The sequence below is a fragment of the Mandrillus leucophaeus genome, unplaced genomic scaffold, assembly GCF_000951045.1.
Source record: "Mandrillus leucophaeus isolate KB7577 unplaced genomic scaffold, Mleu.le_1.0 Scaffold12, whole genome shotgun sequence".
NCBI classification, from domain to species: domain Eukaryota; kingdom Metazoa; phylum Chordata; class Mammalia; order Primates; family Cercopithecidae; genus Mandrillus; species Mandrillus leucophaeus.
In genome coordinates, this window is record NW_012100320.1 from 9,705,828 (window position 1) to 9,718,065 (window position 12,238).

General features: G+C 38.9%; 1 protein-coding gene across 1 annotated transcript in view; it reads left to right on the forward strand.

Moving 5' to 3' along the window:
* The window catches only part of LRRC49 (leucine rich repeat containing 49), a 167,728-nt gene that overhangs the window by 59,271 nt on the left and 96,219 nt on the right, over positions 1–12,238 (forward strand). The window contains exons 7-8 of the mRNA XM_011969395.1: positions 1,921–1,987; positions 9,294–9,437. Of these exons, the coding sequence (XP_011824785.1) occupies positions 1,921–1,987; positions 9,294–9,437 (211 nt within the window). The remainder of the gene's footprint in view (positions 1–1,920; positions 1,988–9,293; positions 9,438–12,238) is intronic.

Here is a 12,238-nt window from a genome sequence, read left to right on the forward strand (position 1 = left end):
AGAGATTTAAATTCTAGACAGGATAGTATTAATTGCCTGGCACTAGGTGAAGGCTAGTGAAAGAGTCCAGTGAGTCTGGAAGAATGCTGATGGTTTGGACGAAGTGAGGTAGGAGTGTTCAGGTGGTAGGGTACAGATTCTGTCAGGGTGATGATGTGAGAGGAGACTGATGAGGAGGTGGTGGTCATAAGGCAGTGTGGTGTGTGTGTGTGATAAGGGAGTGAGGAAGATCTACAGCTACACAACGATGATACATGGTGAGCATATGAGAAATATTTTTATAAATTGAATTGGATTGAATTGGCTTGTAATATAATTCTTGATCTGGCAATGATATAAGATAACTGAGATCAAGTGCAGACAGAAATTAATTAAGTTTAAGTCTGCATGATGTTTACATGGTAATGATCAGTATGTATGTATATACATACACACTATATATATCTCACATATATACACACTATGTATAGATAACATATATATTATTCAGTGGATGATCCAAGTTCTGAAAACACTTAGAGAGGTGGAAATGGTTCTTTGAGGCAGTAAACAAGGACAACAAAAATCGATGGTGATAAATATATGGTGATAAAGATGGGTTGTATGAACTTCATTTTTTGTTCTTTTTTTACCATTGTTCTCATCTGACATATCAAAAATTTCAAATAAATATAAGCATTTTACAAACTGAGCAGGTCCCAGTAGAAAGCACTTAGGTGGTATGCAATTTGTCTCTGTCATAAAGAATCCTGTTATGAATACCCTTGTGCATACAACTTATTCATTTAGTTAGTATGTTCGTTCATTCACTAAACAAATATTTTTTGGGTACCTACTTGGCACTAGGCACTGTTATAAGTGCTGGGGATAGAGTAGAGAACATGTCAGAATGTCCTCTTAAAGCTCACATTTTGATTTGGCAAGAGATTTTCTAAAAATGTAAACACAAAATAATATATTTTTAGGCTATGATCAATTCTGTGAAGTCAAAGCAGAGAAAGGAAACAGTGTAATGGGGACAGGAAGGGAAAACTATTTTAAATAGGGTCATCTGGAAGCATCTTTGAAGAGTTGTTTGATCTGAGACCTGAATAAAGTGAAGTTTTGAGGGAAGAACATTAGGGGAGTAGGAACAGCAAGAATAAATACCCTAAGGTAGAAATGTACTTGTCAGGTTAGAGGTACAGCAAGAATGCCTCTGTCGCTGGAGCAGAGTGAGTGAGTGAGCCTGTGGTAGGAGATAAGGCTGGCGGAAGAGTCAGCAGCCAGGTTAGTGCCTTGTAGGCAGAAGTAAGGAGTTTAGATTATATTCTAATGTGAAGAACTCCCTTGAATAAGTGCATTGACTTAAGGTTCTTAGACATAGGATTGTTCTTTTCTTTTCTTTTCTTTTTCTTTTTTTTTTTTTTTGAGACGGAGTCTCGCTGTGTCGCCCAGGCTGGGGTGCAGTGGCGCGATCTCGGCTCACTGCAAGCTCCGCCACCTGGGTTCACGCCATTCTCCTGCCTCAGCCTCCGAGTAGCTGGGACTACAGGCGCCCGCCACCACGCCCGGCTAGTTTTTTGTATTTTTAGTAGAGACGGGGTTTCACCATGTTAGCCAGGGATGGTCTCGATCTCCTGACCTCGTGATCCACCCGCCTCGGCCTCCCAAAGTGCTGGGATTACAGGCTTGAGCCACCGCGCCCGGCCAGGATTGTTCTTTTCTAATGATGACATTTAAACTCTCTTTCACTTGAGTGGTATTGCATTTTTAAAAATTATAATAAATCAGAGGGAAATATATTATTGTTAAACATATATAACTATATATGTAGATAGAGTAAATTAAAATGAGTTACACCTTTACGCCTTAGCATACTTTGATTTACAGATAGATGTGATACATCCATATTTCTATTCTACTTATTCTGGTTTTCAGAATCAAGAAAATCTCAAATCTGGAGAATCTAAAAAGCTTAGATGTCTTGGATCTTCATGGAAATCAGGTATTGTAAAGCCCTTTCATTTCTCTTTTTTGAAAAAAAGTTCAGGAAAATGGTATAAAAGTTTTAAGAATCATACTTGCATTGAATTTTTCAAGAGTTTGTTTATTGATTCACTGAAATTTCTAAGGCATCAAGGTTATTTATAGAAGATTTGGTAACTCCTCAGCAGTAAATGACAGATACAGCTTATAAAACATTTGGAATTCTTATAGTTATGACAATTTTGTTTTTTATTAACTTATTTTTAAAGTACACATTTTGCAACCTCAATCCAAGACCTAGAATATTACTGACTTTCGTCTACTTAGGTATTTCTTTTTTTATTCCATCTCCTTACTTCTGCATCACAGGTAACCACTATTCTAGATTTCATGTTTTTCATTCCTTTGTGGGTTTTTCAGTTGGTTTTGTCACATATAGGTGTGTCTAAATAATATATTCTTTAGTAGTATTGTCTCTTAACTTAAAAAAGGTATACTATATGTTTTCATCTAGTGTTTGCTTTTTGAATACAGCATTATATTACTGAGATTTAACTATTTCAAGTAGTTATAGTTTTATTTATAGTTGTATGTTCCATGGTAAGACTATACAAAACCTTTTGGCTTCAGTGTCTTATTGATAGACATTTGGGTTGTTTCCTGTTTTTGTTGTTGTCGTTTGTTTTATCTTGTTTTTTTGCCATTATGAGCAGTACTTCTACGAACTTTCTTGTACATGTCTCCTCTTCTACATGTTCCATATGTACTCTAGAGTATATAGGAGTGAAACTGATGAGTCATAGGCTATTTAAATGTTTAAATTTAGAAGATAATGCCAAATTGCTTTCTAGAGGGATTGTACCAGTTGGTACTCATACCACTAATACATAATCCTGTTGCTTCCTATTCTTTTCAACATTTGGACTTGTCAGACTTCTTAATTTTTTTCTGATTGAATTGGTATAAAGTGGTATCACGTTGTGGTTTTGATTTATATTTTCCTGATTACTATATAATCTAGGCTCCCAATTTGTTCAGTTTGTCTACTCCTGTATCTGTCTGAATTTCTATATCTATTTTTTATGTTCCCTCTCTTTATTCTTCTCTGTCAGATCATATTGGCTGTTTTTCAGTCCTTTGCTCATCCATTTAAATTTTTGTCTTTGAAATGTATTATTTATGGCCGAAGTGGGAGGATCACGAAGTCAGGAGATCGAGACCATCCTGGCTAACACGGTGAAACCCCGTCTCTACTAAAAAATACAAAAAATTAGCCAAAAAATTAGCCGGGCGTGGTGGCGGGCGCCTATAGTCCCAACTGCTCGGGAGGCTGAGGCAGGAGAATGACGTGAACCCGGGAGGCGGAGCTTGCAGTGAGCCGAGATCGCGCCAATGCACTCCAACCTGGGCGACAGAGCGAGACTCCATCTTGGAAAAAAAAAAAAGAAAAAAAGAAATGTAATATTTATAAATAGTTACATGAGCTACATACTCATGCGAAATGTAAAGTCTCTTCTGCAGTGATAAGCCTACATCCTGGGATGATCTGGGAATCCCTGCCTGTTGATGAACAAGGTCTTTCACAGCTGCTTACAGTTGGTCAGGTGCAAACCTCAGTGTGATCCGTCTAGGCTTTCTAACAGCTGTTAGTTTCGGTAGTTTTGGTGAAAAGCTAACGTAATTAATGAAAACCTTGATAGATTTAATAGGCCACATCTGTTAGGTTCGAATCTAGTTCCAGCCTCATGTGTTCGTCTGTGTGTGCGTGTAGTGTGTGGGAGAAATGATAATGGCCTGGGAATTGTCTGGCTCTGCAGGTTAGTTACTGTCTGTCCAATAGAGGAGAAGTTATTCGGTTAGATGGTGGTGGAAGGGGAAGGGGAATTAAAGAGTATTGACAGTAAAAGAATATCATATGCAAAGGCACTGAGATGGAAAACAACACAATAAGTATTTACCACCAGAGAACAGAGCATGTGTGGAAGGATGTTGAGAGAAGAGACTAGAAAGCTGGGCAATGGCTAGATTGTGGAGGGCTTTGTATGCCAGGCAAATGAATTGGTGTTTTATCCTCTATTTTAAAAACTGTTTATAAATGAAACATTTTATGATAGCAGTATTTTTCTTGTTTATTTTAAAGTGTATATATGAGCAATAATAAACATATGATTTTCAAATTCTAATATATCTTTAAGAATTTGTGAGTACTACCCAAGATCTTCAAGAGCACTTGACAAAGAATACCATATCATTTCATCTGTACCTTATGTATAGGCATTAGTTACCAATCATTGTGTTGACGCAAAATGTCTGTTCCTTGTTAGCTGACCTGTGTTATGTATTTTATAATTTCAGTGTATGTTTGTGATATTGTGTGTGTTAAACATTTGTACTGCACAAATTACTTCTCAAGTTCTATAACTGGAAGAACCTTGAGAAGTAATTTGTGCAGTATAAATGTTCTATAACTGGAAGAAGGAAGTTTTAAATGAAATCTGAGTCTTGTTTCATAATATATGAATCCAATAAGCAAAAATTCACAGTATTTCAAAGCAGAGATACAGTCTTAGTGACCTTAGGTTTCTAAAAAGCCAGGAAGGAACTATTCTAGATGAAATAACTAATGTCCAATTCTAAAAATTCAGCATCTTATAGTAAAAAAGCTAGAAGACATTAAGTGAATGTTTATTGTCTTCTGAATTCACTTCTATTGGAAATAAAAATATGCTTGGTGCACACTGTGAAATAAAACATAATTGGTTTATGGATGTGAAATTATTCTGAGTAATGATGGTGGTGTTCAGGAAATGGAGTGGGAAGTAGAGACGGAAGGAGGGGAAATGGAGACAGAATAGTTGAGAGAAACTAATTATAATAATCTTGGTGAGACTGATGGTGGTATGAACTAAAGTAGTAGCAATCAGGATATGATAAGGGGGCAGACTGGATAAATATTTAAAAAGTAGAAACATCAAGACTTAGCAATTAATTGTATGTGAGTAGTGAATACAGAGGGATCTAGGAGGTTGACTGGGAGTTTCTAACCTAGATCTTGTGTTGGTTAACTGTAATTTTTTCTCTCAGTGAATTTTTGCTTTAACATAGACACAGATGTACTTCAAGAAGAATCTGTTCTTTCAGTGGTATCTTTTCCTCCAGGGAGAGCCTGCTATTTCTGTGGCTGCTTACCTGAAAGCAAACACTTGCCCTTTCTATATTGCTAGGGGGGAAGGTTATCTTTATCCAGGCAGAGCAATCTAGGTTACTCTCATACACAAAGGTTAATACTGGAGTATACAGCTTTCCTAGATGTGTTAAGCAGCCCTGCAGTCTATATTGGGACTCTATCTGATCCGTATGACCCATAAATGGGCTTTCCAACATTCCCATCATCTTTTTTCTTGCTGCGAAGTATATCAATCAATCAAGACCTATGCTGTCACTTTATACAACCCTTTGCCTGAAGCTTCTATTATCTGCTTTATGCTTGTGACTTTGTCCATGGTTGTAACAAGTAATTGACCTTATTCCATAGCAGATGTTGTACATGATTCTGGCCTGTTGGGTTTTAAACCAAGAAGCCAAATAATATTCTTAGTGATTTTTAAAATATAGGTCTATATACAGGAATTAACCATGTTTCTTTTCAGACTTTTCTAACTAGAAGGTAACTAAATGCAGGCATTCTAATTGTAAACCCCACCAGGACCATGTGGAAGGGTAGTTTTCTAAAAGAAATGTCCAGAACTATTAGCAGAAGGGAGAAAACACACCATGCAGATCATACAACAATTGTCCCCCATAACTCTATATATTTATATATTTCTTGAGCTCAGGAAAGTTTTCTATATTTAAACACTCCTTCTTTTCCATTTATGTTTGTTATATCTATATTGTTTGTCTTCCATCTCTCCATCTTATCTTTTATTCTTCCTCTCTATTTTTCCTTAGCATTTTGGGAAGATTTCTAAGCTTGTACTGACATTACTGATTTCTTTTTCTATGGTATCTATTTTGCTTTTTACTGGCTTCTTGCATTTTGAATTCTATCACCTGTTTAGTTTTAAAATGTGTTACTCCATGTCTTATTATACAGTTTTATAATCTGTAAATACTGATAATCTTGTTTCTTCTTTTTCAAATTTTATATAATTTTATCTTATTTTACATTAGTTAAATCAAAAATCTTAGAACACATTTTAAATGTGATCACAGGTTACTTTTATATATTATTGAATTTATAATAAACGTTTCTTTTCTGGAAACTGGATGGAACCTGGATGGTGTTTCTTGAATATAAGAGTGTCCAAATAATAATGTGAAATATAGATTAGACATCTGAGAAAAGTTATTTTAGCTAACATCTGCTTTGAATTTTTAGTGAAAATATTTCAAATATACTGTGATGGTAATACAAATGAGCAAATTAATCTCCAGTGATGGTGAAATTCATTTTAATGTTCATCAGGTTGATGAAGTCCTTCATGAGGACTTCTATCTTGTGTCACGCAGTAACTCATCCCATTGTGCTATACTTGCTCTTTTATAATAGTGGAGCTTAACATCACTTTGAGCTCTCATCACTTCACAGTGTTAGTTTTTACTTACCCTCTCCTTAGTGTGCAGTTCAAACTTCTCTGCTGCAGTTCAGAGCTGATTATTATTTTTTAGATGGAGTTTCGCTCTGTCGCCCAGGCTGGAGTGCAGTGGCGTGATCTTGGCTCACTGCAACCTCTGCCTCCTGGGTTCAAGTGATTCTCTTACCTCAGCCTCCTGAGTAGCTGGGATTACAGGCACACGCCACCGTGCCCGGCTAATTTTTGTATTTTTAGTAGAGACGGGGTTTCACCATGTTAGTCAGGCTGGTCTCAAACTCCTGACCTCAAGTGATCCACCCACCTCAGCCTCCCAAAGTGCTGGGATTACAGGTGTCAGCCACCCTGCCTGGCCTCAGTGCTGATTATTAATGGCAGCAGCAGGCCATCTGAAGTGGCTGCTGCCATCAGGCCAGCTGCAGCAGGGAGGCGTGGCCGGGGCTGCAGGCTCCATGGAGCCAGCGGGAGCTGGGGACAAGTGGGAGCCCCACCCCTTCCGAGTTGGGTCAGGAGCTCCCCGGGTGCTGCTGCAGCCACCCAAGCCACGGCTGCAGACCTGGGCATCCCTGTGCTGTTGGGGCCAGGAAGCAGGCAGGAGCCTTGCCCTCCTGGGTACAGCTGCAGCCTCCCAAACTGCAGCCGTGGACCCAGGCATCTCTGCACTCTTGGGGACCCAGGAGGCTCCACCGCTGCTCTCCCAACAGGTTCTGAAGTGTCTGCTTCTGTTGTCTGGATTCTCCCTGTCAGTGCCTGCTCCAATCTCAGAGCAAGGTTGTGGTTAATCCTGGATGCTATGGCAGCCTGGCCAAGTATGCAGATGCTTGGGGCAGTGTTTACACACCAGCCCTTTGTCACCTTAGCTCCCTTTGAATTTTTGGCACCAACAAGCATAGAAGGGAATCCGAGGGGGGCTGAGGACAGCTAGGTGCTGGCCTGCAGGTGCCCCTTCATACCTATAGCCTGGGCACCATGAACAGCAGCAGGAGGCAGACAGTTTCCTGAGCAGAAGCGGGCAGGTCCCTGGTGACTCCCCACCTTCAGGCCAGGCCGCCAGTCCCACTGACTGGAGTGGGAACTTGTGGTACCTTTTCTGGGCCTACCAATGACTGCCCATGGACCAATCAGCACACACTTCCTCTACCCTGAAGCCCATAAAAGCCCTAGACTCAGCCGGTGCTGAGTAGACATTGGCATAACCAGCTGTAGAGAGGAGCAAAGTACTCTAGGGCCTCCTCTCTGCTGACAGCTGCAGGGATGGTGGGATAACCAGTTGCAAAGAGGGGCTGCCCTTTCTGCTGATAGCTGAACATTTGTCAAGATGACTTCCTTGGTAGAGAGGAGCCACCCTCTCTGCCAGGAGCTGAACACTCATCAGAACACCCTGGCTGTGGAAAGGAGCTGATCCCTGTGGGTTTCCTCTGAGCTCTTCTATCACTTAAGAAAGCTCCTGTTTGTCTTGCTAACCCTCCACTTGTTGTATACCTCATTCTTCCTGGTCGCAGGACAAGAACCTGGGACCCACAGAATTTGGGACCCACAGAATGGTGAGGCTAAAAGAGCTATAACACAACAGGGCTGAGACATGCCCCTCGCTCGCCATGTTGCAGGCAAAGAGAAGGAAACTGTGGCCCTTTGGGTCACCTGGACTTGGGAGCTCCCCAAACCAGGGCTGTGACTCCCTCTTTGGGACCCTGAGGTTCCTCGCATATCCAAGCTTCTGGGTATCACCGTGTTCCTCAGTGCCAGCTGTGGAAGCTGTTTGCAGTGTTCCTGGTCCAGCCGCAGCCTCGCAGAGAGCTGGTGCCTGTGTCAGCACCTGGAGCTGCCTACCCCGCCATAGCAGCCAGCATGTCTGACTGTGCACAGTGGCCAGACCCCACGCTCACTCACTCCGTTCGCAGTTCCACACCTGACTTGCCCTTAGCAGACATGGGACCCAGGCCAGTAGCATGAGCTGAGCGCAGCCTGCCAGGGCGGTTAGGTGAAATGAGCTCAGTGGGCCAGAACAAAACTCGGGCAAAGACGCCATTGGCCACAGAGGTTTCTGGTCAGAAAAATGACACCCCAAAGATCCCGTAACATTATATGCCCATGCATATTCCATGATTCAAGTCCTCTTGTTTTAAACAGTGTTCACCATTTTGTACCCTCACTAAATATTTTCCATCTTTATTAATGTAGCAGCTTTCAATTAATTAAAAATAATTACCCTCATCTTCTACTGGGAATCCTAGTTCCTTGACCCTTTCCATTCAGACTTGACTGCTGTCAAGATCTTGCAGTTTAAATAGAATTAACAAGGGTAACTTGATGTCATTCCTTTCCCTTGCCTTTTCTGTCAGAGGCCAGACTTGCTTTATTAAAACATGATGAGCTTATGCCTTGGGATTACAGTATGTTTCTGTTTGGCAGGTAGTATGTAGCCTGCACAGAACCTGGGACAGATTGGGCACTTAAAGTTGCCCAATGGACTAATTGATTATTTGATGACATTTACTTCAAGTGTTTACTATGGTCAAATTGTAAAATATGATCTTTTAGCTAATGTTTACAAGTTACGTGACTTCATGTTATCTACAACATAGGAAATTGAAAATAGATGTTTAAATGTCTACATATAAACTTACCACTGAATCCAGTGACTTTGAATATTTTATTTTTAGGGTTTTTAGAAGATGTGTATTTTAGACTTTTGCCTGCTAATCATCCTTCTCCTATTTTTTTTAACAGATTACCAAAATTGAAAATATTAATCATTTGTGTGAGTTGAGAGTTTTAAATCTTGCTAGGAACTTTTTAAGTCACGTTGATAATCTTAATGGGCTGGATTCATTAACTGAACTGAACTTGCGACACAATCAAATCACTTTTGTGGTGAGTATTAAAATGGAATTGATATGTACTTTGTGGCTTTTTTTCAAAGAATTGAAACAAATGCTGTAATATGACTTTCTGCAAAGTAAGAATCTGCGGTTATTTAGTTTTTTTCTGAATTTAAATTGTGGATATAATTATTAAGCTCTGTAATATGTTGATTTGGGAGGTATTGAGGTATTTTCCATTTTAAAGAATAAATATAATGTTAGAAACACAATAGAAGTATTATCAGAAAATGAATCATTTGGTATAAATGAGTAGTAAATCCTTTCCTGTTTTGTCTTGGGTATAGAATTAATAAGAAAGAGGGTTACTAGTGACTGAAAGTTGAGAAATTATTGTACCAAGAGGGAAAAGGCACAGAGATGTGAGGTTGAGAGTTGTGAAGATACACATAAGTATTGTATGCTTTGCAGTTTTTAAAGAGGCAGCTTGGTATGGTGGGAAAAGCATTGCATAGGGCATCATAGGCCTAATTCTGGTCTTAGCTTCTTCCCTCATTAGCTGTGTGACCTTGGGTAAATCACAACTCTCATGGCCTCAGTTTAGCTTTTTCTAAAATGAGGACATTGGACCAGTTTGACTCTAGGGTGTTTTTGGTTTATTGACTCTGAAAAAAGACATGAATATGGTAGAGAACTGGCATGTGAGCAGGAGGAAAAAGAGTTCAATTGTGGGGGCAAAACTATGGAAAGGGAATTCTGGAACTCTGAGATGAACTTGGTCAAATTTATGATTTTGCTGAAGGTCAGCAACTAAATAGAAGCTTGATGCTGAGATATTTTGTATTTGTACATATGTGAAGAGCATTAGAAATATAACTGTTCTGCTTTGTGATATGATACGGGTAATGAGGAACATTATTTGCTCTTTTAAGAAGTTTCGTTTGTTTAAATGCTATAGAAAAACTGCATTAGGTCCTCTCTGGTATCATTTATGCACTTTGAAAGACACAATATAACTCTTAACTCTTTCAACATTGAGTCCCCTTGTAAAGAATTAAGTGTACTGTAAATGGTACACTTAAAAAGGCTGGAGGACAGATGATACCTTATTTATAGGTCTCGTAGTACAGATTGGTTTTATTTTGAAGGTTTCCCAGAAAATATGAGTCAGGTAATGCTCATCTCTTCTAGAAGGTTAGGACAATTTTAGTATGCTATCCAAGATACAGATTTATTCCAGAACTTCTACTTTCTGTCGAGCTCTTCCCAGATTAGATATAATACTGGAACTGGACTGTTTATTTAAAAGACATTCAGATTGGGATAACCTGTTACGTTGCTAAATCTCCAAGAACTGCTCAGTCAGGACTTAATTTGTCCTTAGGACCTTGGGTCTGGTAAGATTCCAAAACGCTTTGTTAGAGTAGGGAACAGGAATCTACTGGCCCTAGCATATTCCTGCCTATATTTTGGCTTTCGTTTGGAAAGTGCATAATGCATATTCAGGAAATTGCTTACTGAATTTTCCGTTGAGTATTAGGTTTAATCACTACTGTTATAGTTTAGGCAGCAGTAAACAACTTATGGAAGAGGAAATTGTATTAATTTCTAAAAGTTAAAAAGACAATAAGTATCATGCATATTAATTATAGTCATTTGCTATATATCAAATTTACTATATCCATATATTGTGAAATATATGGATAAATAAACTTCATCCAACTCTTACTTCTTTTTCAAAGCATCTCTTTCTTCAAATATTCAAGGGACTTTAAAATCTGAGGATACTTTTTTTCCCATCATTTTTTTTTCCAGGATCAGTCACCACACTTACTCTTTTTGCTTTTTTTTCTTTCATGGTTTTGATTTTCCTCAGTAGCTGGTAATCTTTAAATGAAGGACCATGTTAAGGAGTATCTGGGTATCCTGTGCAGTTGAGTAGATCTTTTTAACCATAAGATCTCACTCTAGAATGATAGATTTGTGTAAGTTCTTGAATCCCACACATTTGTGAATTTCCTTTTAGTGTAAGTGAAAGGGAAAAGGCAGACTCACTCAGTGACTGCCAAAATAAGACTTTACTTTCGGAGGTAGAAAGACTTTGTTTTCATTTGTGCCAGGTGAAGCTGCCATTTCTTTTTTCCCTCTGATTTATGTAGAGGTGGTTAATCATCTCTATAGATAAAACACCCACACTTTCCATCCTTTTTTGACAAATACTCTATTTTGTTTGGCTTAGGCTCTAGCTGAGGATTTCTTCAGCCAGCTGCTCTGTACATGTTTATATTCATGACAGGAGTGGGAGTGGGTGGGTTTGTTGGTATTCTAAAAATAGCTGTTGAGTAGACAGATCTTTAATTATACACCTACTTGATTCAGCACAGTTCACCATAGTCCATGCTTGTTCATTGTATGCACTGACCCAGCATGGAGTAAGATGGCATTCAGTCAGAAAGAATTGCTGCCTTTGAGTACAACATCTCTCTTGCAGTTCTGAGCTGCAGTTCTTCCTGCCCAGGGTTATCTCCAGTAAGGTTCCATCAGCTTTTCAACTGCCTGAAATTCATCAGAAGTGTTGGTCAGTTAATGATAACTCTTTTGTTAGGATTTTCATGAATGTACTCATTTGTGCGTATTTTTATTGCTTCACCCATTGAATCTTGGAAAGAAGGTGAAACAAATGCAACCTACTTGCCTTCTTGAAGAGAAACGTTCTGTGATGTTTTTGATGTAGAAAAATTATTGCTTGTTTGTTTATTTACCAATCTTTGTTTTTGAAATTTTATAAATTTCAAACCAAATATTTTTAGTTTGTATGGCATCTTTGTCTTTAAAAATTATGAAGTGTCTTAT